Genomic DNA, 23,150 nt, shown 5'->3' with positions numbered 1-23,150 from the left:
GTCCTGACAGTCCTTTCCATCTCTTCCACATCTATCACTCTGAAATAACAATTACATGGAGTTTGGAAGCACAAGAAAGAAATTTTGCTGCAACATGACAACCCTAGATCTCACACCTCATGAGCCAACCAAGAGGCAATTGCAAAGTTGGATCTCACCTCTTACTTCATCTGCAATAAGAGTCCAGACTTGGTGCTGTGCAACTTCCACCTTTTCCCAAAATTGAAGGAATACGTTAGTGGGCAGCTGTTTGACTCAAACGAAGAGGCAGAAAGGACTGTCAGGACCTGGTTGAAGAGACAAAGTGTGGAGTTCTTTTGTGACGATTGTCCACTGTTGGCAGAAGTGTGGAGTGAATGGTAGTGATTATGTGGAGAAGTGATACAGGTAACAAAAGTGCTCATTTCAAGGATTATTTTCCCGTTTCATTTATTAAATTATCCCTATTTTAAACTGAGTTGCAGAGGTGGAGGCATTAGTTTTTAACCCTTGTATAACTGATTTTGCTGTCTTTTATTGATGGATGCTCAAAAGCTAAACTTTTAAGTTGAAAAAGTTTTGATTCCTGGATTGAATAGGGAATTTGACTCAACAACTTAAATAACCTATTGCAGTTCTATACGTTTATTGATCTATGAGTCTATGAACATTAACATTTCACAATGGAAAGACAAGATTATACTAGCTAACCACAGCTGCGATTACTACGCCTGGATAGTAACCACATCTTTCCATGCAAAGGCCGTTTGAAACAAGAATGAAATGAACAACAAAAAGTTTAACATTTCCTTAAAAAGCTGCTTGAGGTCTGAAAACCAGGCAACATTTATCAGACCTTCTCCCAGGAAATGTTGAAGTAGGATGACATATTTTTCTCTTCTAGGGTGCTATTTGCAAACTTGATAGATGAGGAGCCAGAAAAAGCTTACTGGAGACAAACCACAATTGGTTGCAACATGCAAAGACATAACATATGGTTCATGAATCCATGCTGTATGAATTCAACCATTCTGGTTTTTAAACTATAATTGAAACGTAAGCATGTTCTATGAAACTAGCAAGTTCCACCAAACTATGATTAAATAAATCATGGCTTAGTAAAATATATGAACGCAATGTTGATCTCACTGGGTATAAACCCAACTCAGTATGACAGTACTACAAATTGGATGAAAAGGAAAAAAATCTACTGAAAATTTCTACAATTCTTTTATTAAGAGAAGATTTGAAAAACTTGGAAATCAATTATTTTAAACCACTAAGTCAATAACGGCACTACTGATACCTTCATCTTTTTCAAAGGGTTGTTCATTTCCCGTTGAAGTGAAGCTGCTCTCCCAGCAAGAAATGTCTGAAAAGCTGTGGCTAACAAACCTTCATATTTTTCAAGTTGTAGTTTATCATCAGGAGGGTAAATACGTCTACAATATGAATAAAAGAAAGGAAAAATATATGAGATGTAGACAATTCCACAACCCATTAGGTTATCTCCTAGACATGCTTAACTGAAATGAAGTTAAACAAAACGCATGGCTTCTGTTGTTTCAGTAGGATATATACGTCGCATTGGTTTATGCACAGAGCTAAGCCACAGAAATTTTCAGGCAGCACACTGACTTGGTAGTCGTCTTTAATGTAAAACACAGACTGTGAAAACACTTATTCTACTTAAAATCTACTGGGTGTTATTTTCGCTGGGGAAAGGAGATATTACAACTATAAAAGCAAAATAGGAATAATGCTTGTCTTTCTATAAATAATAAGCTTAAGTGTTCAAATACTCACTGAAATGTCAATCAGGTACGCATGAGACATGAAACATTACATATTGCATTCATAATTCAGAAATGTGGAGAGTGAGTTTGAGAAGGACATTACAAAAGCCACAAAAATTACATTACATGCCCACTACCTTCTTTCTGAAAACAACTATTCATCATAACCCATTTCCTCCTTTCTGTTCAGCTGGGAGGACTGTTCCCTCCTCCCCTTCACACACATACTGCACTTTATTATTAATATCCAGCTTGGCTAGTATGGATTGCTGGATAACACCAAAAAACAAGTTTCAGGCTTCAGGATAGATACCTGCCTTTCCTTCCGCTGTTTACAAATTCTGGAACGTGCCGGGTACTTTAAAGCTGCTGCACAGATAAAATATGCAGAGTATTACAACTACTTTGGAATCCTTCCATATCTGCCATGGAACTGGCAACGTGTAATGGTTGCTTTGCTTGAGAGAAAGAAGCTCTTTCAAACATACAATCTTTCTCCGCAACGGTACATTTTAAAACACACTGCAGAGGAGGCTACATTTAGTACAGCAGATTTTACACACGTTGAGGCTATCCTTTGGCAGTGTTAGAATGAGGGGGAGGGAGATTACTTCGCAACAGTATTGCTAAGGATGACTCAAGCTATCTTACACAAGCAATATTTTTGTGGCCAGCGGCTATGCTTCCCCCCCCCCCATAATGAAAAGTTGGGAGGTAAAGGACTAAAGTTTTCAGATGTTTTTGCTTCTTTTGTGATCAAAGCTTTTAAACATAAAATAAGAACATCACTAGATTTCAGTGGCATAAAACGAAGGGCTTTCAAGGGCTATAGAAAAGAACTAGGGGACTGAATCCTTCGTATATCTCTATTAGTTACCCATCCCAATCAGGGGAAATTAAATTCCCTAAACAATTCTGAAAGTTGATTAACTTTTCCTTATACTCACACCAAGGCCTATAGCTTCTAGCAGCAGACACCTAAGGATATTTTACTTATGTACCTTTAAAATGTATATACCATCCTTCAAAACCTGGTTTTCCCAGGGTCTCTTAAAACATATAAATATTGCCCAAAATTCTGAAACAAGTGAAATATACAACAAATCACAGTAATAAAAATATTTAACATCATATCAATCAAAGGAGAAGTTCTAACATAAATCTCCCCAAAACACTATATTGAAAATCAACACATTAACGGATTAAAATATCAGACAGATTTTGCCTGGTGCCAAACAATCAAGTTGGTACCAGGAGAACCTCATTCCAGAGACCAGGGAGGGAGGGAGGGGGCTAACAATGAAAAGATCCAGTTCTAGACCTTATTTTATTGATTTGTGAGGGGTCTGCTAGATGTCCAAGCAACAAGTGCAGAGATCAGCAACCTTTGCAGGTAGCAGATAATTTTGTACAATTACCAAGTGGTGAAAAACAAGTACTGAAAAAATGCAAATTTAAAAATCAAAATAATAAAAAATCCATGTAGCCAAAATTTCCCATATCCTTGCTATAAATTTTATATGATCTCATGCAAGAGCACAGATACAACAAAATCTATCAATTTTATCTGCAATTTTATTAGATTTCAGCTTTTTTTCCCCCCTTTTTAATTGGGGAGTGGTCAGGCACCATCATCAGTTATCCCAGGTATTCTGGCTGCTACATGCCAGGAAAACCCATTATAAAGCTCCTACAACTTTACCTAGTTCTCCTTTTCCCATCTTTCCTTATACTGGGGCTTTGGGATTCCTTTCAGAAGAAATAAATTTCTGTATCTCATTTTTAAAAAGGTTCTAGCCAATGTGATTCTTTAGGAATTCCTGATGCATGACAAAACATACAGTCGTGTGAAAAAGAAAGTACACCCTCTTTGAGTTCTATGGTTTTACATATCAGGACATAATAAAAATCATCTGGTTCTTAGCAGTTCTCAAAAGTAGACAAATACAACCTCAGATGAACAACAACATATGACATATTACACCATGTCATCATTTATTTTACAAAAAGAAAGCCAAAACGGAGAAGCCATGTGTGAAAAACTAAATATACCTTATGATTCAATAGCTTGTAGAACCACCTGCAGCAGCAATTGAAGTAATTGTTTTCTGTATGACTTTACAGTCTCTCACATCGTTGAAAGGAGGAATTTTGGCTAACTCTTCTTTACAACATTGCTTCAGTTCATTGAGGTTTGCGGGCATTTGTTTATGCACAGCTCTCTCGAGGTCCCACCACAGCATTTCAATCAGGTTGAGGTCTGGACTTTGACTGGGCCATTGCAACACCTAGATTCTTTTCTTTTCCAGCCATTCTGTTGTAGATTTGCTGGTATGCTTGGGATCACTGTCCTGTTGCATGACCCAATGTCGGCCAAGCTTTAGCTGTTGGACAGATGGCCTCACATTTGACTCTAGAATACTTTGGTATACAGAGGAGTTCATGGTCGACTCAATGACTGCAAGGTGCCCAGGTCCTGTGGCTGCAAAACAAGCCCAAATCATCACCCCTCCACCACCATGCTTGACAGTTGGTATGAGATGTTTGTGCTGATATGCTGTGTCTGGTTTTTGCCAGACATGGCACTGTGCATTATGGCCAAACATCTCCACTTTGGTCTCGTCTGTCCAAAGGACAGCGTTCCAGAAGTCTTGTGATTTATTCAGATGCAACTTTGCAAGACTAAGCCATGCTGCCATGTTCTTTTTAGAGAGAAGAGGCTTTCTCCTGGCAACCCTTCCAAACAAACCATACTTGTTCAGTCTTTTTCTAATTGTACTGTCATGAACTGTAACATTTAACATGCTAACTGAGGCATGTAGAATCTGAGATGTAACTCTTGGATTTTTTGCAATTTCTCTGAGCATTGGACAGTCTGATCTTAGGGTGAATTTGCTGGGACATCCACTCCTGGGAAGATTGGCAACTGTCTTGAATGTTTTCCACTTGTGAATCATCTTCCTCACTGTAGAATGATGGACTTTAAATTGTTTGGAAATGGCCTTATAACCCTTCCCAGATTGATGGGCAGCAACAATTGCTTCTCTAAGATCATTGCTGATGTCTTTACTCTTTGGCATTGTGTTAACACACACCTCAATGCTCCAAACTCCTAAAACTTCGGCTTTTAAAGAGGAAGTCACATTTGCTGATGATCAATTGATCAAGGGCATTTCATTAGCAGCACCTGGCTGCTACTTAGCCTCTTCATACCTATGGAAGCAGTAAGGGTGTACTTAGTTTTTCACACATGGCTTCTCCGTTTTGGCTTTCTTTTTGTAAAATAAATGATGACATGGTGTCATGTGTCATGTGTTGTTGTTCATCTGAGGTTGTATTTACCTACTTTTGAGAACTGCTAAGGACCAGATGATTTTTATTATGTCCTGATACATAAACCCATAGAACTCAAAGAGGGTGTACTTTCTTTTTCACACAACTGTACTTCTGCATGCCATCAAAAGACCATATGCTGACAGTGACACATCTCAAAATCTGTCTAAAAATTTAACAAAAAGGAAAACTCATTAAGATCTTGCTATTATAATTTGAGTTTGATTGAGAAAAATTTTGTTAAGAAAAAGTTGGCTTAAGTATGGCCTTGATTTCATACTACATCTGTCCTAACACCTTATACTAAACTTCCATTTTAGCCAGGAAAGAATTCACTCTGAATGGGGGAAATAAATATTTCTGAGAATTGTAAAACCATAATTCATCATGTTGTTGGCAATACTTTTTTGAGAACGAATAGTTCACACCCATCCTAAGGTCTATTATTATCAGCCCATTTCACCATTCAACATAAAAGCACCTTTATGCAAGCGTGATATAAGCAAAGTGAATTCCATTCTAAATCAAATAAATCCAAGATATATGTTGAATAGGAATCTAGGGATTACATAGTTACCTATAATTTCCCATGTGCCTGTTCTCATGCTCTTCTCTGGAGATCTGCCTGCGTACTTGTGCAAGTCTCTCTTTCTGGAAGCCAAGAAAATGTGGAAATGACTGAACATACCGCTACAAAAAAAGGCAGAAAACGTGGCTCCTTCATTTACATATACATAGATGTTTTAAATTACCAGTTCTTCTCTCCTCCTTTCTAAGGAACGACGCTGTTTTTCCCAGTCAGAAGATACAGGTGATGGCCTTTTCATTGAGCCTTGGCCATACAGTCTCTTCTGAGCTTCTGCTTTTTGCTTGGCTAAATTTTTTCTTTTATCACTTGTCCTGAAATGAAATGACAGTCTGACAGGATCAACCAAAGCCACCAAAATGAGGTTTCCAACTTTTCTGGCACAGTGCTGTGTTGGAATCCAGGGCTATCTTTATTGGCTAATGACCAGCAAGTTTGGAAATGATCTGAGCCATTCCCACCTAGCAGCAGCCCCTTTGCCCATACCCAACAACCTCCCAGATGGAGAAGCACAGTTTGCCACGGCTGCAAAAGTGGATGCCACCCACTTTCCTTCCTTTTCCCACAGGGCAGCTATTCCAAGACACCCTTTTTATCTACCTGCTCTGGCAAGCCAGTGAGTGCTTGGTATTGACAAGCTGCAGTGGGGGAAAATAACAGCTGCTACTACAACCACTCTCCCCAGATGAGAGCTCTCTCTGCCAGCCAGACAATGACCTGTCAGAAATAGGTCCTCCTCAAAAATAATCCTCCTCAGAAGACCTTTGGTTGTTAAATGTCAGGTTGTGATAGGATGCTAAAGGCCTAGCAACTGCCTGACCCTGCTGCTTTCAGATGCTAAGCCTTGTAGTACCTGCACATCTAGCTCTTCCTAAAGGCACTGGACAGAAGGTACTAAACAAGATATCGGAACTCCTACCATCAACTAGATCAGAGGAAAACACGATGTCCTCAGGGGCCTCATTCATAATTTTAATAGGCTATTTTTTAAAATCCTAACTGTGGCTTTAGACATTTTTACACTCACAGAGAATATGCACAGATATACAGTACTTCCAGTCTCATTCTTAAATCTGATCAGGTGGATAACAGAGACAAGAACGTGGCCTTCTTCTGCCTGAAGAAAGTGCTTCATAAAAATCTGGCCGTGCCACTATAGCTCTTGGATCAAACTAGGATTTAACCTACTCTCTTCCAATAATGACACGGATTATACTATATTTGGATCAAACGCTCAGAGCCAAAGGATTTAGCTTACATAGTATGAAAACAATTTCTCGTTTTTGGAAAAAGATGGTAAATGTATCCCTATTTTTTCATAACCATAATAAATAATGACAGCTGGGCCACGCTTGTTTACCTGATGTTGAGCAGCTTTAATGCATTCAGAAGGACCCCTTTTTTCACATCATAATCTATTTTCTGGTCAGTACCAAAGCTGGGGGCTCGATTAATCTGAGAAAACGAAAAAAGGCGGAACTTCTTCAGGAATGTTTAATCCACAAAATGGTAAGCACAAAGCAATCCATCACTCACACATACGCCTGTGTCATGTAAACCCAGTTTTCAAGATCCTTATGTGCAATTGTACCAAGCATCCATACTTCGTTATATGAAAAAAATCCTATATGCAAAGAAAATATGATTTACAGAAATGCTATAAATTTTATGGCATGTAAAATACCCAAAATAATGAGTTACCTTTAAAATGATATTATTTATTTGCTATTACAATGGGAGCACGAACACTCAGTCACAGTTGGAGAAAGAATGAATGATTGTACCACGCATTGTAACACAATTTCATTCATATTTGGCCCCGCACAATTAAAACTTAATTTTTATATAAAAGTAATAATGTAAACTATTAAAACTAAAAAAAGAAGTCTGAAAAGCATGGGAACATATTTGTATATAGAATTTTATTAATGCTTAATAGAAAAAAGGTGATATATATATATGAGGATATTATTCCTTATGACAGAAAAACTGAATAGGTTCAAAAATACAGAATTAGCTACACTTCATTTTTCTTCCCAATAGGACCAAAATTGGAAATTCATGGCCCTCCAGTGCTACATCTAGCAGCCCAGGCAGCAGGGCCAATTGTAAGGGATACTGGAAATTGTAGTTTAATAACACTGATGGGCCACGGATTCCCCATCCACACTATAGAATATTTCATGGAATAAATTTGAATTCTGTGCTATTTAAAATCACTGAATGTAAGCTATCATATATACTTTATGGTAGTCTAATTCAATAGCAAATCATCTTCGTTATCATTATCATCCAATCAGCTAATGATAGATCGATCAATTATTTCTGCAGTTGACTGCAGCTGATAATAATGTTGCTGTTCCATAACATGAGCACACCAGGAATGATTAAGGGATTAGGTGTTGTTCAATATCTATGGGGACTATAGCTGTTAATGCATTTACATGGACTGATCTTCCCCTTGCAATGCCAAGTCAGCATTCACACAATCTCATTATAAAAGATTGCTAGTGGCATTTTTTCTAAAACAACAAAAAGGCAGTTAGTTATATCTTGATTTTTGAATTCCTGTTGGTATCTCCCTGACCACAGTAGGAATCAAAAACTGGACAAAATGTTTAATGAAATCCAGGAGATCTCTACTTTTGATCTTGTGTTTTTGTTGCTTAAGGTAATGTCTGTACGTTTCTGCAAAGCAAGTATGTATTCTGGCAGAAAATAATAACTACAATGCACTCTCCCCTCCGACCAGCAGGAAGAAAAATGTTAAGCCACAGCACTAAATTCTCACAAATACTAAGCTGCTTAAAAATGCATCCCCCGTAGCTGGGGCCAAGCCAAAACTTGCTGCATGGTTATTCCACTAATATTTTTAGCATACGTTGCTATGTTCTCAGATGGATGAGACTAATTTACTTCCAAGTTAGACATTCAAACACTCCTTTTATCCAATTGCATTAATTCAACTGGAAAACCTGCAGTCTTTTAGAAGTTGCCAAATTATGACTTCTCTATCGTTCACTATTGACTGTATTGCCTGTGGCTGTTCGGAGTTGCAGGTCAGCAACACTGGGTGTGTGACAGTTTCCTCTTCCTTAGCTGAGATCCTGAGAAAAGGAAAAGTGTGAACAGATTTGCCTGCACGGAATTCATTAAGATAGTTTTGATGGTTTAGGCCTTTAAAATCAAAACTAGTATTTTAAACTGAACCCCAAAACAAATTATTAATCAATGAATGTTAAGTTTGTATACTCTGCTTTACTGGCTTCCCTTAATTGCAAGCATTTGCAGTCTGAAAACTCAGGTTTCAGAATGATTATCAGCACAGAGCACATCACAATAGGTGTAAATTGTAACTTCTCAAGTTGGATGTAACACCAAACTGGAAAAAAGCATTCCTAGCTAGAGTTATGATTTCATCACACAAGAATAAGCCAGAGTCTAGAATCTGCTACCACTCTTTCCTAACTATAGTCTTTCTTCTTTTGTCCACTTACCTCCTCCTTATTTCAAACCACCTGGCTATATTCTCCCAACCTTTTGCCCAGGAACCTTACTCATTCTCTTCAACAGCTTTCTTCCCTGACAACCATGCCTATTTCTTATGTCTCTTATATTATGTTTCTCATAAATTCATATACAACTACTGCTATTGGGTGGATAAATGGAATATCATAAAATTATAAAAACCAGAGCAGAAATATTCTAAAGCAACTTTACAGTTTGGTGTTATTCAGATTATTCCTGTACTCAACATTGGTTGGAGATTATGAAAGTAGTGGTCAACACATCTGATGGAGGAAAACTACTTTTAAGCACACTAATCTATCTGTAACTTATTTACCCTTGTTAAATTTCTTGGAATTCAAAGGCAGTTGAAGAAGCTACCTGACCATAATAGAGTTGCCAAGTGCCTTAAAGAAAGGTTCTGTTCAACATGGAACCCCTTATAGTATATACCTCTCTTAGTATCTAAAAACGTATTTGTTCAGTGCAGATGTTGATACAGCATTTTCCAGAAAAATTAAATGTGAAACAAGTTAGGCAAGATTACTCTATTTGAAACAAAACATTTCACGTTTTATCCACTAGATGGTGTAGAATACTTTTAAGATGAGATACAAGCTTCTGCTAGAGGAAAAACTAGGTGAGCATAGCTAGAGAAAAGAGGTCCTGATTCATGGTTCAAACATGTAACCAATATTTTCCCTATCATTTTGCATCTGAGAATATTTTTATGGTAAACTTCTAAAAATATAACCCTTGATCTAGAAAGGTGCTACTTAACTGCAAGATATATTTCATTCATGGATGGATGGATGGATGGATGGGTCATCATGATCATTGTCATGATCATCCCAGATCAATCCGCTGCAGGATGAAGACTTGCCTTCTCCCTAGAGCTGAAAGAAGGTGACTGGCTCAAAGTCATCCAGCTGGCTTTGTGCCTAAGGTAGGACTAGAACTCATAGTCTCCCAGTCTCTAGATCAGGGCCTTTAACCACAACAGCAAACTGGCTCCATTATGTTATATGGATTTGTGTGTGTGCGCGCATGCATGCACACGCACGTATACATACACATTTGTGTATGTGTGGGTACGGATGTGTGTATGGATGGACGGATGGATAGAGGATATACACACAGAGTATGTACGTATGTATGTATTTTCAGGAGCCATATCTGTTTGCACAACTCACTTCAAGTCACCCTCTTATTCTATTTTTTTAATGTGTAATATATGAACCAGCGGTTAGATAGGACCATGTTATCTTTAACTCAGCAATGGTACTGAGTGGCATGCCAGTTATGTTTTTTAACCTTTATACATTTACTGAAATTACTATAAATCTGCTTACCTCTAGAAGCCATGGCTTGAGTTTTTTATCCAGCAGAATATCAAATCCCAGAACTTCAAAGCAAACACTGTCACTTCCAGGAGATTGCCCTGGTCTACACATACGATAAGCATGAAGGACATGTGGCTCTGCTACTATAAGTGTCTTCACCACTAACTCCTGAGGGATTGTGCAGAAAGTTAGGATAGCAGAGTGGCATCATTATTTTGTTCATTTGAACGTACAGAAAGACATTCCATTAAATAGCAAAATAAGACTGTAACAAAATAAGAATTTAATTGATAGTTGGCTCTGCTCTAAATCACAAAAACTCAAGGACAAATAATATCTAAATATTTAATCAGGAGTGCCAATGGATTCAGATAATTTGTTCAACACATTATTCAGTTCCCTGGAAAAATCTGATATTTTGCCCATTTCCCTTTTTTGACATAATGACAAGATTTTACATATAACAGTTATTAGCTCTACTTGTCAGTAATTTAACTGTATAAAAATGCCACATTTATATAAGGACTTCAGTTGCATGCATCAAAATCCAGATTATGTCCTAGTCCAAGAAGAAAGGGGCGGAGCATTGCCACTACGCGGACAAAACACAGAACAGCTACTGCGTATTAATTTTCTCTTACTGAAATATCATTCCAGAATTTGGCAACGTCAAGTTGATTTGTTTGCAGAAACTCAGTAAACCACTTTATAGAGCGCTTGCTGCCTTTATCTTCTGTTTCATCCCGTTCAAAATGCTCATTATGCTTATTCACAGAGTAGTTGGTCAGATGCATATACAACTGGCTCTGAAACAGAAATCAGGACATGATTCCTGAGTGACAAGCAGAGAAAGGGAGTTCACGGCTATATTTAAACAGGGATTGAACAAGGATGACTCTAATGAAACACAGTTTTTACATTGCAAAAAAGATACAGCATTGCTCAGTCGTGATTTATGAAAGAATAGATAAATCTAAAAAAAGATAGGTGCCCAGTTATAACTGATATCAGCCAAAATGACCAAGAAAGTGTATATGCAGATTTGTTTAGTTTAAAAAAAAAAAACTAAATAATAGGGAATACAACAGAGGAATAAAAAAAAAAAAAAGATGCATGATGTGGAAAAAAATCAACCATGTAGCTTTCTCCCTTGATTACAATAGAGAACATGGTTTATCCAATGGTATACCAGGGTCAGAAATTCAGGACAGGCAAAAGGAAAAACTTCTTCAGATATGTCAAGATGAACTGTTCAAATTTACTACCATAAAATTTGGTAAAATCAAAACATTGGTGAAGAATAAATCTATCTAGTCATGAAATCTATATATTACCTCCAGGATCAAAGGCTAAACTTAACCCCATGGAGAACCCTAAAGGAAATAGATTTTCTGGACCCTTTTAAGTCAGTGCTTCATGGAACATGGAATGAGATGGCATTGGTCACACTAGTGGATGGGCTTTGTTGGGATCTGGATGAGGGTTGTGGACCCTCAACTCAACAGAAATTAAAAACAAAGGCAAATACAATCAGTTTAAAACAATTGCTCTTGCAATCAATATCTCAGTCAATTGTTCTCTGTTACAATATATAGGCTTGCCTAAGCATGTACGGTTGCACTATTTTTATTCACTCAAACATTCACTTACCAGATTTGATTCATTGGGTGGATGATATTTCTCTGTGCCCATTCTCACTAATCCATCATGATATAAAAATATTTTAAGTGGATCACATGAAGTTATTAGAATGTACACCCTTAAATCAAATTTGTAGCCTTCCATAAGGAAGGGCTTGTCAAGGTATTCTTGAACTATGAGGTGTTCCTGGGAATGAAGTTTTTCTGCATTTCTGACAAGAGAGATCCTGGTAAAAAGCAAAAAGAAAAACTGAAACCTTTCCATTCTGGCTAATTATTTATATAAATCATGTCCCTTAAATATTAAGATACTGTTTTTACTTGCTTTAAGACAGGCATATTAAACCTAGTTCTTAGGCATATACACCAGATCTACTATACCGTACTGTTTACCAAGTGTCTGAATATCTCTCAGCTATAATATTATACTATACTATATTATACTAACTAAACAAATCATTACAGGTGGTCCTTGCTTAACGACTTGTTCAGCGTCTGTTCAAACTTACAGCAGCACTGAACAAGTGATAGTTACAACTGGACCTTGTATTTACAGTCACTGCAGCATTCCACGGTCACATGATCATGATTTGTGACCTTCCTGCCAGCTTCCCACAAGCAAAGTCAATGGGGAAGCCAACAGGAAGATAGAAGTCAGGGTCACATGAGGTCCTCACTTAACAACCCATATGATCCTTGCTTAACAACGGCAACTGGGACTGCTGGAACTGCCATCGCTAAGCCACATGGTCATGTTTTTTTTTTTACTTATGACCACATAGCTTAATGACGGAATTTCTGGTCCCAATTAGCATCGTTAAGCAAGGACTACCTGTATATGGATAGTATAATAAGACAAATGTAACATTATATCCAGTACTTTTATAATAATGGAGACAAAACCAACAAATCCAATCCGCTATTTGGAAGGAACTGTTTGTTACCACTGTTATATCAATAGCGTATTTCCCGTCCTTGTTATGAACAACATTTCTAAGAAAGTCAATATCTGATTATAATTCTAATAACATAAATAACTGAACGTATGTGAAAGAACGCCAGGGCTCCCACTCCACCTACCCATGCCCCATGGCCCCATTAGCTGGTTTGACTATGAAGGTTTTCTGTCGGCGCTTTCTTTTAAGTTCTTTTACGTAATTCTGGAACTGAGTGAACTCTGCTGGGAAAATCCACGTCCGAGGAACAAAGCTATATTCCTGTGGCTGAGATCTGATCATTCTGAAAAACAGAACAAAAAGAACAGTATAATTTCATACTCTGAGGTTTCAACCTGATACATTCCAGTGTTTAGCAGCAGCAAACTAGACAAAGAAAAGCATATTCCTATATACTTAGAAGTAATCCCCGAGTTTAATGGCATTTATCCCCAAATATATTTTGGATTGCAACTTAAATGCTTCATTGAAACCTATGCTCTCAAGCTGAACAGGGCATGTGCCAAAATTATTTAAGATTATCCAGCAGTACATATTACCATTGTAAGATCTGACTTTCTAAGTATGTTGTTACTTCAGTTAAGCCAAATTTGCATAATTTCTTTTTGTTCAAAATATTATTTTCACACTCAGAATCTTTCTCAGCAACTAACATAGAAACTTTTAGGAAGAAAACTTGTATTAAATTGCTTACAATTTATTTGTATTCCTTCCTTTAAAAAGGGGGGGGTATAAGAAGAGATTTATGAGAGTTATCATAGAAATGACAGTCATAAATAAGCATCTTCATACACCCAAAGACTGTATTAAAGAAATGTTGGTACAAGGCATATATTACTATTCATCTCTTTACAAATAAATAGAAAGCAATGCAAAACAACAAGAAAACCTTAACAATTTTCATGTCATTCTATTAATTTGGCTGGGAGATTCCTAACTGCTTATGCTGGTACAAAAGTTGCAAAAAAGGCCAATCATACATCTGCAGACCCAGGACTGGAGCCAAGAATGTCAAGGTCTGTGTACAATAGAGAGCCTGTTACAAGTGCTACTAGCTAACTGTGCAAGGAACACTTCAAAATGAAAACAGAAAAACCCACAACTGTGGTTACAATTTTTATAATTGGGTTTATGGCCGTCATAAATCCAAAGTACTGGCAGTGCTGTGATTAAGGACTGTAGAATTGCTTTACTGCCTTGCACAACCATGAACTTTTTGATACTCTTAATGCCACAAGTATATACATTCAAACTAAGATTGGGCTCATACCTTCACCCCCACCAATTGACCCTATTATCTGATGACTCACATCCTAAATGTCTGAAAGATCTGAGCTGTATTTGAGGTGGTGAAAATTTCCTGCTGGGTATAAAGTGATGAACAACATGCCTTGCTTGCTGAAGCAGCACTTCAGTATACTCTGAAGGGTGCCACCGAAAGTCAAGACTAGGTCTTCCCTAATCAGATGCCCTCTTGATGTGAAGAACTGCATCTTCCATGATCTCTTATTGTGATTTCAGCTGAGAATGCTCAGAGGTGTATGAACAAATCTGGAGGGTGTTACTTTGGGGGAGAGTGAACTAGTTTCCCATTGACATGGGAAACGGTTGTGGGATGTTTCTTTCACACAGCTGAATCTGTTCTCTATTTAGAAAAACAGAGTGGGAGAAAATCCCATTAGCTGTAAAAATGGCCTAATCTATGAAGGAAAAGAAAGAAAAGAAAAGAAACCCATTCCATACAGCCCCTTCCATTTTTTCCAGGAATCTGGAAAATAGCAACATAATTCAAGTATCAAACAAAGAAGTATTCATGCAGACTTGTCTTCCCAAAGTTTAAGACATCAGTAATGCTCAATTCATTTGCTCAAGCCCTTTTTGAAATGCAAGCTAAAGTGGTTCATGTCAGAACATTTTCTCTGCTTGTCGAGCACTTCTTTAAAGTATGGATATGAATGTTTTCCCCTCATTATACTATGTTTTAGGACAGGGAAGGGCAACCCACACAGGCAAAGGGCTACATATGACTGCCCAGCTCATTTCTGTACCCTACTCCCTTGCCCAAAGTTCCTGAGGTCACACCACTAAAATTTGGTAGCAAAATTGCTGATTTTCAATTTGACTTTTTTTTTTAAAGTAAGGTTTCAAATAGATGTGTTAACCTCTACTAGTCCTAATCTATTTATTATATAAAAAACACACACAAAATTTGAGAACATACGCAAAGAGTTTCATCACACACGCAGACATACACGCACACCACAATTGTAGCTCAGCTCAGTATAACGCAGTTTTCTGAGTTTCTAATTACACTTCTCTGCTACCTTACTAATAATGTCACAAATGCAACAGAGATGGAAAAAACAAGGCATTATCTCAGGATAACTATTTTCATGCTTGCAAATCTAATTGTTGAGAGCTGTCTAGTAACTCTCTCAGCATAAGGTAAAAATCAAAGTAAGTATTAAATATATATATATGTGTGTGTGTGTGTGTGTGTGCATGTATAAATGTCGATTGTAACAGCTTATCACTGTCCAAGCACATCTACTACCTCTTCTGTTATAGCTCCAAACTCTGTCAAAACATACCAATTTTTGAAAATAAAAGGGAATGAGAAGATAGCTAAGAAAATATGGAGCAAGATTGCTTGTTGCTAAATTCAATTTTCTCTATTGATAATTTCAAATACAATATCAGTAAGCCATTGCTTCTTTCTTTTCAGTCATAAACTTGTGTTTTATCAACGGTAAAATATAGTAAAAGCAGAGCTTGCAAGCACAGGAGCCACATCTGGGCCTTCAATCTTTATAAAAAGCAAATTAAAAAAACTTCTTAAAAACTTGTAACTTTCTCGACAGTTGCCTTCAGAAGAGAAAGTTGTGATCAAAAGTCAGTATATAAAAGTTTATTCAAAATATATTTTAAAAATTAATAAAAGTGCCAAAAACTGAAACATTTTTGGGAATCCCATAATTCAGAATGACTAAAGTCACCCATGCCCTTCTCGGGATTGTTCCACTCTAACTGACCACAATCATTGCCAGCATAGCCAATCATGAAAAAAATATGGGAACCAGAATCCAGTACTATCTGTCCCCCAGACTTACACTGCCTTTAATATCACTTTTTTATCAGCTAAGATCCAGTAGGAGAAGTGAGCTTATCTGTGTCAGCTGAAGCTGCCAGGGCTGGAAGCAAACAGCCTAAGACCAGATGGGCCCAGATGTGCTGGTGCCTTCCACATCCAAGACCATGAAATAAGTGACAAAAAGCCCGTTATCAGGTAAGGGTGGGAGAAAGAGACTAAGATATAAACCCTGAGGGTGAATTGCTAGATTCTGAGGTAATTCATCTTCTTTATTATCTTCTGCTGCTAGTGCCCGAATGCTGGTGGAGTTTCTAGAGAAAGATATATTGTCATATTCTGGGTGAAGCTCTGACTGTCTATTACGGTGCAACTCTGATTCCATGTTCTTTTCCTTTTTGCTGGTTCCTAAGAATAAATCTACCTTTGGAGTGGGATTACAGATATAATTTTTATTTCCCAGGACTCTAAGCAAGAGTTTCCAAGTCACTAGTCAGCAGTCCTTTTATCTCCTGCTATTCCATTTCCCCTCAAGATTCCAATTCTTACCTACAGAAGCGCTATTGATTTATTTACTCAATTTATATAGCCACCCATCTCACTTTTACATGACTCTATGCAGCTTACAATAAAACAAATAAAAACACAAAATACATAATATAAAACAAAAATAAAAACACATAGCAGCCAAGCACAATCTAATCCATCATCCACACAACCAGATATGGGCTCTAACTCATGTCCAGGGCCCCAGGCTCGAGCACAGTTAGGCTTTCAAGGCCTCATGAAAGGCCAACAGGAACAGGGCCAATCTAATCTCTGAGTGTCCTATTCACTCACAGTTTGAATCATAAATGGGAGAGTGGGGACTTGCTGGTCAGTTCAACTGTTCTGTTGTATCCTTGTACTCAGTTCCAATTAACACATAGGCCTCAAATGGGTGTAACAGTTCCCACTGGAGAGCTTCTCCTTCAACATATGGAGTGTAGTGAGGCCAGGCAACAGAGTATATTGGGGGAAGGGTGAGTGAAAACACATTGTAATTGTGTGGAAGAAATGGACATACGAATAGGGCTATGGATTTACATACCACATTAAGACAAGGTGGTTTAACTATAACTTAACTGTGCCTTATGTAAAATACCACAATTTGGGTGTTGCACAGCATCCTGAGCCATAGTTCTTGGTTTACAAATTACCATGACAGGCTAAAAGCAAACAAATTCCATTATGGCTTAACACACTCAAGAGATCATAACTTTCATCCTTATTACCTCAAGTAGAACACATCAGAATAAATAAGCCCTGCCTCATTAGGGCCACATGGTATTTGGGAAGAGAGAATACATTTCAATTCACGTGTTCAAGACATCCATTAAGATAGACATACTTAAAAGAATTCCTTACACAGAAAACTGGTTTTTTTTTTTTTTTTTTACAATTTGAAATACATTTTTCTATTGCTTATGTATGAAGTCAAAAGAAAACTGATTAAAAAAGAAACTTTTCCTGGATCTGGCCAAAAAGCCATCCTGTTTCCTACACTGGCTAACCAGAAGCCTTCAAGAAGTTTAAAAGTAAGGCATAAAGTATACAACTTTCCTGTGTAGTTGCCCCTGCCCTCACATCAAATATTACCCATTGTAGCTGCTGGACATACGGCTGCCCTGATGAGTAGATGTTGATAGATCCATCCTTCATGGCTCTTTGGAAGAACCACCAAAGACTGGTAAAGAATCAGGACCTTTTGGACCAACCTTAGGAACTGGATGACATTCAGAGACTTCCAATGAGCATCGTGGCGAACTAGAATAGAGGGACAACATAGTGGCCAAAAATGGCGCCCGAATTCTGGATTCGGGCTGCTGAAATCTCTCCAGAGAAGGACAGATCTAAGATTACCCACATGTACTCTGGACAGCTGTTGATTTTGTGTGTGTGTGTGTGTGTGTGTGTGTGAGCAGATGGCAGGAACTGCATTTTTCCGGTCAGCTTGCAATCAGCTGGGAGTCACAGGATTCATCAAGCTTATACCCGCTAATGTAGCCTATATGGACTTTAACCTTAATCTTAATCACTTTGGATTTAATTTTTTTTTCTGCTTCTTAAAGATTGAGAACCTTCTGATTGGCAAGTCTTATTGAAATCACTGGGTGAGTTTTCTTCAATCCTTTAAAAAAGAAGTTTTAACTACAAGTTTAAAGATTTGGGGGGGGGAATATAAAGCAAAAGGATGATTAGTGTTGGCTTTACAAAGTTTTAAATGGATTAAGGGCTCAGATGGACTTGATTTAAGACTTTGAACTTAATTGAAAGAATCTTTCCTGTGTGATAATGTCTATGTTTTTATTTGGAAACAACTGATAAGACTATTTTGAAGATTGGACACTATCGGGCACTAAAAGGAAATGAATGCATCAATGGCTACTTTAAGAGAAATCTATGATGAATGGATTCAGGAAGTTATAAAGTTATTTACTATTACAGAAAAATTAGAAGATGTTACTGAGAAGGAACAACCTCTTGAATAAAAATGATTTGAAGGTGGATTCAAACATGACAACCTATAAGAAAGAGAGAGAAATAATGGATTTACAAATGAAACTGGATGATGATTTAATAATTTAAAAAGACATACAAATATTAAACCAGAAGAGTGATGTGGATAATGTCTCTAGATTGGATTTACAAAAGGGACTTACTGAAGCTGCCAAAGATTTCGTAAGAAGAGACAGTGAGAATATGAATATGTTGATAACTTCTTTCTGCTGGAATTACAAAAGGGGCTTAATAAAGACACCAAAGATGAAGAGGGAGATTCCTTCTTTTCTTTTCCTTTTTTTTCCTGCACTTTTTAAAAAATCTTTTTATACACACACACACTATGTAGATTGTATTAGTTTTATCTGTTATAATATAATCTTTAATACAATTATTATTTTAAAAAAAAGGAATGGGTTGACATTCAGGAACCAGTAATGACTACTTGGATATCCTGAAAAAAATCAATAGCAACGTTTACATTTCTTAACCTGCATTGTAACCAACAGTTCTCCATTATTAAAAAAACAAACAAACCAGAAAGCAAATTACTTGGTCATGTTTCGTGCCAAGAAGTCCTTCCTACAGATTTCCCCCATTCCAGGAAAATGGTTGATTCTCTGGTGAAAAAAGAAGAATGCATATATTAGCTGGGATTTCTGATCCAAAGCTGATACATTTTAAACCTGAAGTTAAATCAATAACTACAGTCAGGTCCAGAAATATTTGGACATCGACACAATTCTAACATCTTTGGCTCTATACACCACCACAATGGATTTGGAATGAAACAAACACAATGTGCTTTAACTGCAGACTGTCAGCTTTAATTTGAGGGTATGTACATCCAACTCAGGTGAACGGTGTAGGAATTATAAGAGTTTGCATATGTGCCTCCCACTTGTTAAGGGACCAAAAGTAATGGGACAGAATAATAATCATAAATCAAACTTTCCCTTTTTAATACTTGGTTGCAAATCCGTTGCAGTCAATCACAGCCTGAAGCCTGGAATGCATAGACATCACCAGACGCTGGGTTTCATCCCTGGTGATGCTCTGCCAGGCCTCTACTGCAACTGTCTTCAGTTCCTGCTTGTTCTTGGGGCATTTTCCCTTCAGTTTTGTCTTCAGCAAGTGAAATGCATGCTCAATGGGATTCAGGTCAGGTGATTGACTTGGCCATTGCATAACATTCCACTTCTGTCCCTTCAAAAACTCTTTGGTTGCTTTTGCAGTATGCTTTGGGTCACTGTCCATCTGTACTGTGAAGCGCCGTCCAATGAGTTCTGCAGCATTTGGCTGAATGTGAGCAGATAATATTGCCCGAAACACTGCAGAATTCATCCTGCTGCTTTTGTCAGCAGTCACATCATCAATAAATACAAGAGAACCAGTTCCATTGGCAGCCATACATGCGCACGCCATGACACTACCACCACCATGCTTCACTGATGAGGTGGTATGCTTAGGATCATGAGCAGTTCCTTTCCTTCTCCATACTCTTCTCTTCCCATCACTCTGGTACAAGTTGATCTTGGTCTCATCTGTCCATAGGATGTTGTTCCAGAACTGTGAAGGCTTTTTTAGATGTCGTTTGGCAAACTCTAATCTGGCCTTCCTGTTTTTGAGCCTCACCAATGGTTTACATCTTGTGGTGAACCCTCTGTATTCACTCTGGTGAAGTCTTCTTTTGATTGTTGACTTTGACACACATACACCTACCTCCTGGAGAGTGTTCTTGATCTGACCAACTGTTGTGAAGGGTGTTTTCTTCACCAGGGAAAGGATTCTTCGGTCATCCACCACAGTTGTTTTCTGTTGTCTCCCAGGTCTTTTGGTGTTGCTGAGCTCACCGGTGCGTTCCTTCTTTTTGAGAATGTTCCAAACAGTTGTTTTGGCCACGCCTAATGTTCTTGCTATCTCTCTGATGGGTTTGTTTTGTTTCTTCAGCCTAATGATGGCTTGCTTCACTGATAGTGACAGCTCTTTGGATCTCATCTTGAGAGTTGACAGCAACACATTCCAAATGCAAATAGCACACTTGAACTGAACTCTGGGCCTTTTATCTGCACATTGTAATTGGGGTACTGAGGGAATATCACACACCTGGCCATGGAACAGCTGAGAAGCCAATTGTCCCATTACTTTTGGTCCCTTACCAAGTGGGAGGCACATATGCAAACTGTTGTAATTCCTACACCGTTCACCTGAGTTGGATGTACATACCCTCAAATTAAAGCTGACAGTCTGCAGTTAAGGCACATTGTGTTTGTTTCATTCCAAATCCATTGTGGTGGTGTATAGAGCCAAAGATGTTAGAATTGTGTCGATGTCCCAATATTTCTGGACCTGACTGTATAAGTGCAAGAGAATATTACTAAATATGTTCTGTAATCTCTGCAATTTAGTAAATAGTGTATTGACTAGAAATATGTACAGGTAGTTCTCGCTTACCAAGTGTCTCATTTAGCAACTGTTTGAAGTTACAATGGTGTTAAAAAAAAACAGCTTTGCAGCCAGTCCTCACATTTACAACCATCACAGCCTCCCACAGTCATGTGATTGACATTCTCGTACTTCACAACCGACTTCCAGCAAGCAGAGTTAATGGAGAATGTGGAAGTAAAATTGCAAGTCACTCCCACATAATGTCTCGCTTAATGATGAAATGGGAAGTGGCGTCATAAGTCTGTCACAGTCATGTGATTTTCCACTTAGCGACTGTAGTGCTTAACGACAGAGTAGCAAGTCCAAATTCTGGTAGCTAAGCAAGGACTACCTGTATGGGCTTCTTAATCAATCTTTCATAGAGAGTGATTAACATCCTCTTTTACTAAATCCATCTCTCTCTCCCTCTCTCTCTCTCTCTCTCAGTTTAGGCAATTTGGTCCCATCACTGAAATCTTCATCTGAACAAATTATCCATTAGGAACACAATGGTTCTTTATTCCTTACTATTCTAGAAAATCAGATTTGGAATGAGGGTTGGAGAAAATGCAAATGAAGCAAGAATATTGCAATATATATATATAAAGTGCTTTTGTTCAGTTATTTCTCTGGTATTATGGCCCCCTCATCCAAACAAGAAGAGGAACAAAAACTAGATAAAGCAGCTAGTGAGCCTTAGCATGAAGAACCATTGGCTTGCCCTGAGGCCTCACACAATAGAACTTCCTCCAACTCTCCAACAATCAAACTCAATTGATGGTGTCTTTACCTTTGTCCAGCTAGATGGCAGTACCTAGCTAATTTTGGTTATCTCAAACCAGCTAAGTAGAGTTACATCCGATCACCTGTTGGGAGAAATACTAGGGCTGTGGACTAGATTGGGAAGTAAACATACATACATACAGACATATATCCCAGAAGAAGACAAGGGTAAACCATTTCTGTACCATTGCCAAGAAAACACATCCATGTCCATGAAAATACCAGAAATCAAGCTCAGGCGAAACAACATCTATGATAGCCTGTTCTAAACTGGTTCATGCGTAGAACCCAGTCCCAGTTGTGACTATTCATACAATTTGGTCTCTGCTAGAAGTTTAACAGGGCTCTGCTGCTGTAGAGGAGTACAGAGGTAGCCTTGAAGAAGATACACAGAAGTGGTTACAAAAACATGAACTTAGCCTGGAAAAACCAGAAGGGGTAAGGAAGAAAATCAATATAACCCCACCTTAACTTTTTTTTAATTTAAGAGGTAGGGACAAAGAAAGGTTAAGATTCTGTTAATACGGCCTATATCAATAAAGTACTAGTATTTCTTGTGTTTTCTGTTTCCTGGCCTAGTCTATCTCAAAGAGCTGACAGTTGCTTAAGCTTGGAAGTTTGCTTTAGGTACTGGGATCTTTGCCTTGAATTCTGAACCATACCTTGATCACACTTTTGCCAAATGAATCTGTTGAAAATATTTTGTTCCCAGTTTTGAGCCAGGATTAATTGACCACAACACCTGCACTACCAAGAGAGACACTGGACATATAGCAATTTACCATTTTAATCAATGTATCAGCGCTTCCTGTATTTTACCTGGTAGTTCCGGAGTTCTGCAATTTTTTCTTGCTGCACAGCAGTATCACTCCAGATAAGGTTTGCGGTCTCATCATCATCACGAGTCTTTGCAAATCCCATTTCTTCTATTACTATCCGTACTACAAGACAGAAATAGGTACATGAAGACCCACATAAACAATTAGACTTCTCAATATCCAGAGAGCTAACATTAATTTTCCAGACTTGGATGTATGGCAAGTAATATTAGCACACAACATTATTAAAATTACCCACTTTGTTTAGCATACAATATGAAGTTCTATAAATCTAATACTTCCTATTGTATAGATATACTGATTGTGTGTTAAGTTGGGAACAAATATTAGTT

At 37.8% G+C, this 23,150-nt stretch overlaps 1 protein-coding gene across 2 annotated transcripts in view; it reads right to left on the bottom strand.

Annotated features, from left to right (window-relative positions):
* The window catches only part of TTLL7 (tubulin tyrosine ligase like 7), a 74,875-nt gene that overhangs the window by 36,823 nt on the left and 14,902 nt on the right, over positions 1-23,150 (bottom strand). For both annotated transcript variants that reach the window (XM_088153698.1, XM_088153697.1), the window contains exons 5-14: positions 22,799-22,920; positions 19,322-19,389; positions 13,265-13,423; positions 12,195-12,411; positions 11,186-11,350; positions 10,554-10,712; positions 7,055-7,149; positions 5,861-6,008; positions 5,686-5,759; positions 1,286-1,421 (exon numbers count right to left, since the gene is read on the bottom strand). In XM_088153698.1, the coding sequence (XP_088009824.1) occupies positions 1,286-1,421; positions 5,686-5,759; positions 5,861-6,008; positions 7,055-7,149; positions 10,554-10,712; positions 11,186-11,350; positions 12,195-12,411; positions 13,265-13,423; positions 19,322-19,389; positions 22,799-22,920 (1,343 nt within the window). The remainder of the gene's footprint in view (positions 1-1,285; positions 1,422-5,685; positions 5,760-5,860; positions 6,009-7,054; positions 7,150-10,553; positions 10,713-11,185; positions 11,351-12,194; positions 12,412-13,264; positions 13,424-19,321; positions 19,390-22,798; positions 22,921-23,150) is intronic.

Source organism: Python bivittatus, unplaced genomic scaffold, assembly GCF_059951505.1.
Source record: "Python bivittatus isolate LINGU-HERP-01145 unplaced genomic scaffold, Pbiv_v1 ctg000700_np1212, whole genome shotgun sequence".
NCBI classification, from domain to species: Eukaryota; Metazoa; Chordata; class Lepidosauria; order Squamata; family Pythonidae; genus Python; species Python bivittatus.
Note: the sequence above shows the minus strand (reverse complement) of the source record. Positions and strands in the feature narration are given on the sequence as shown.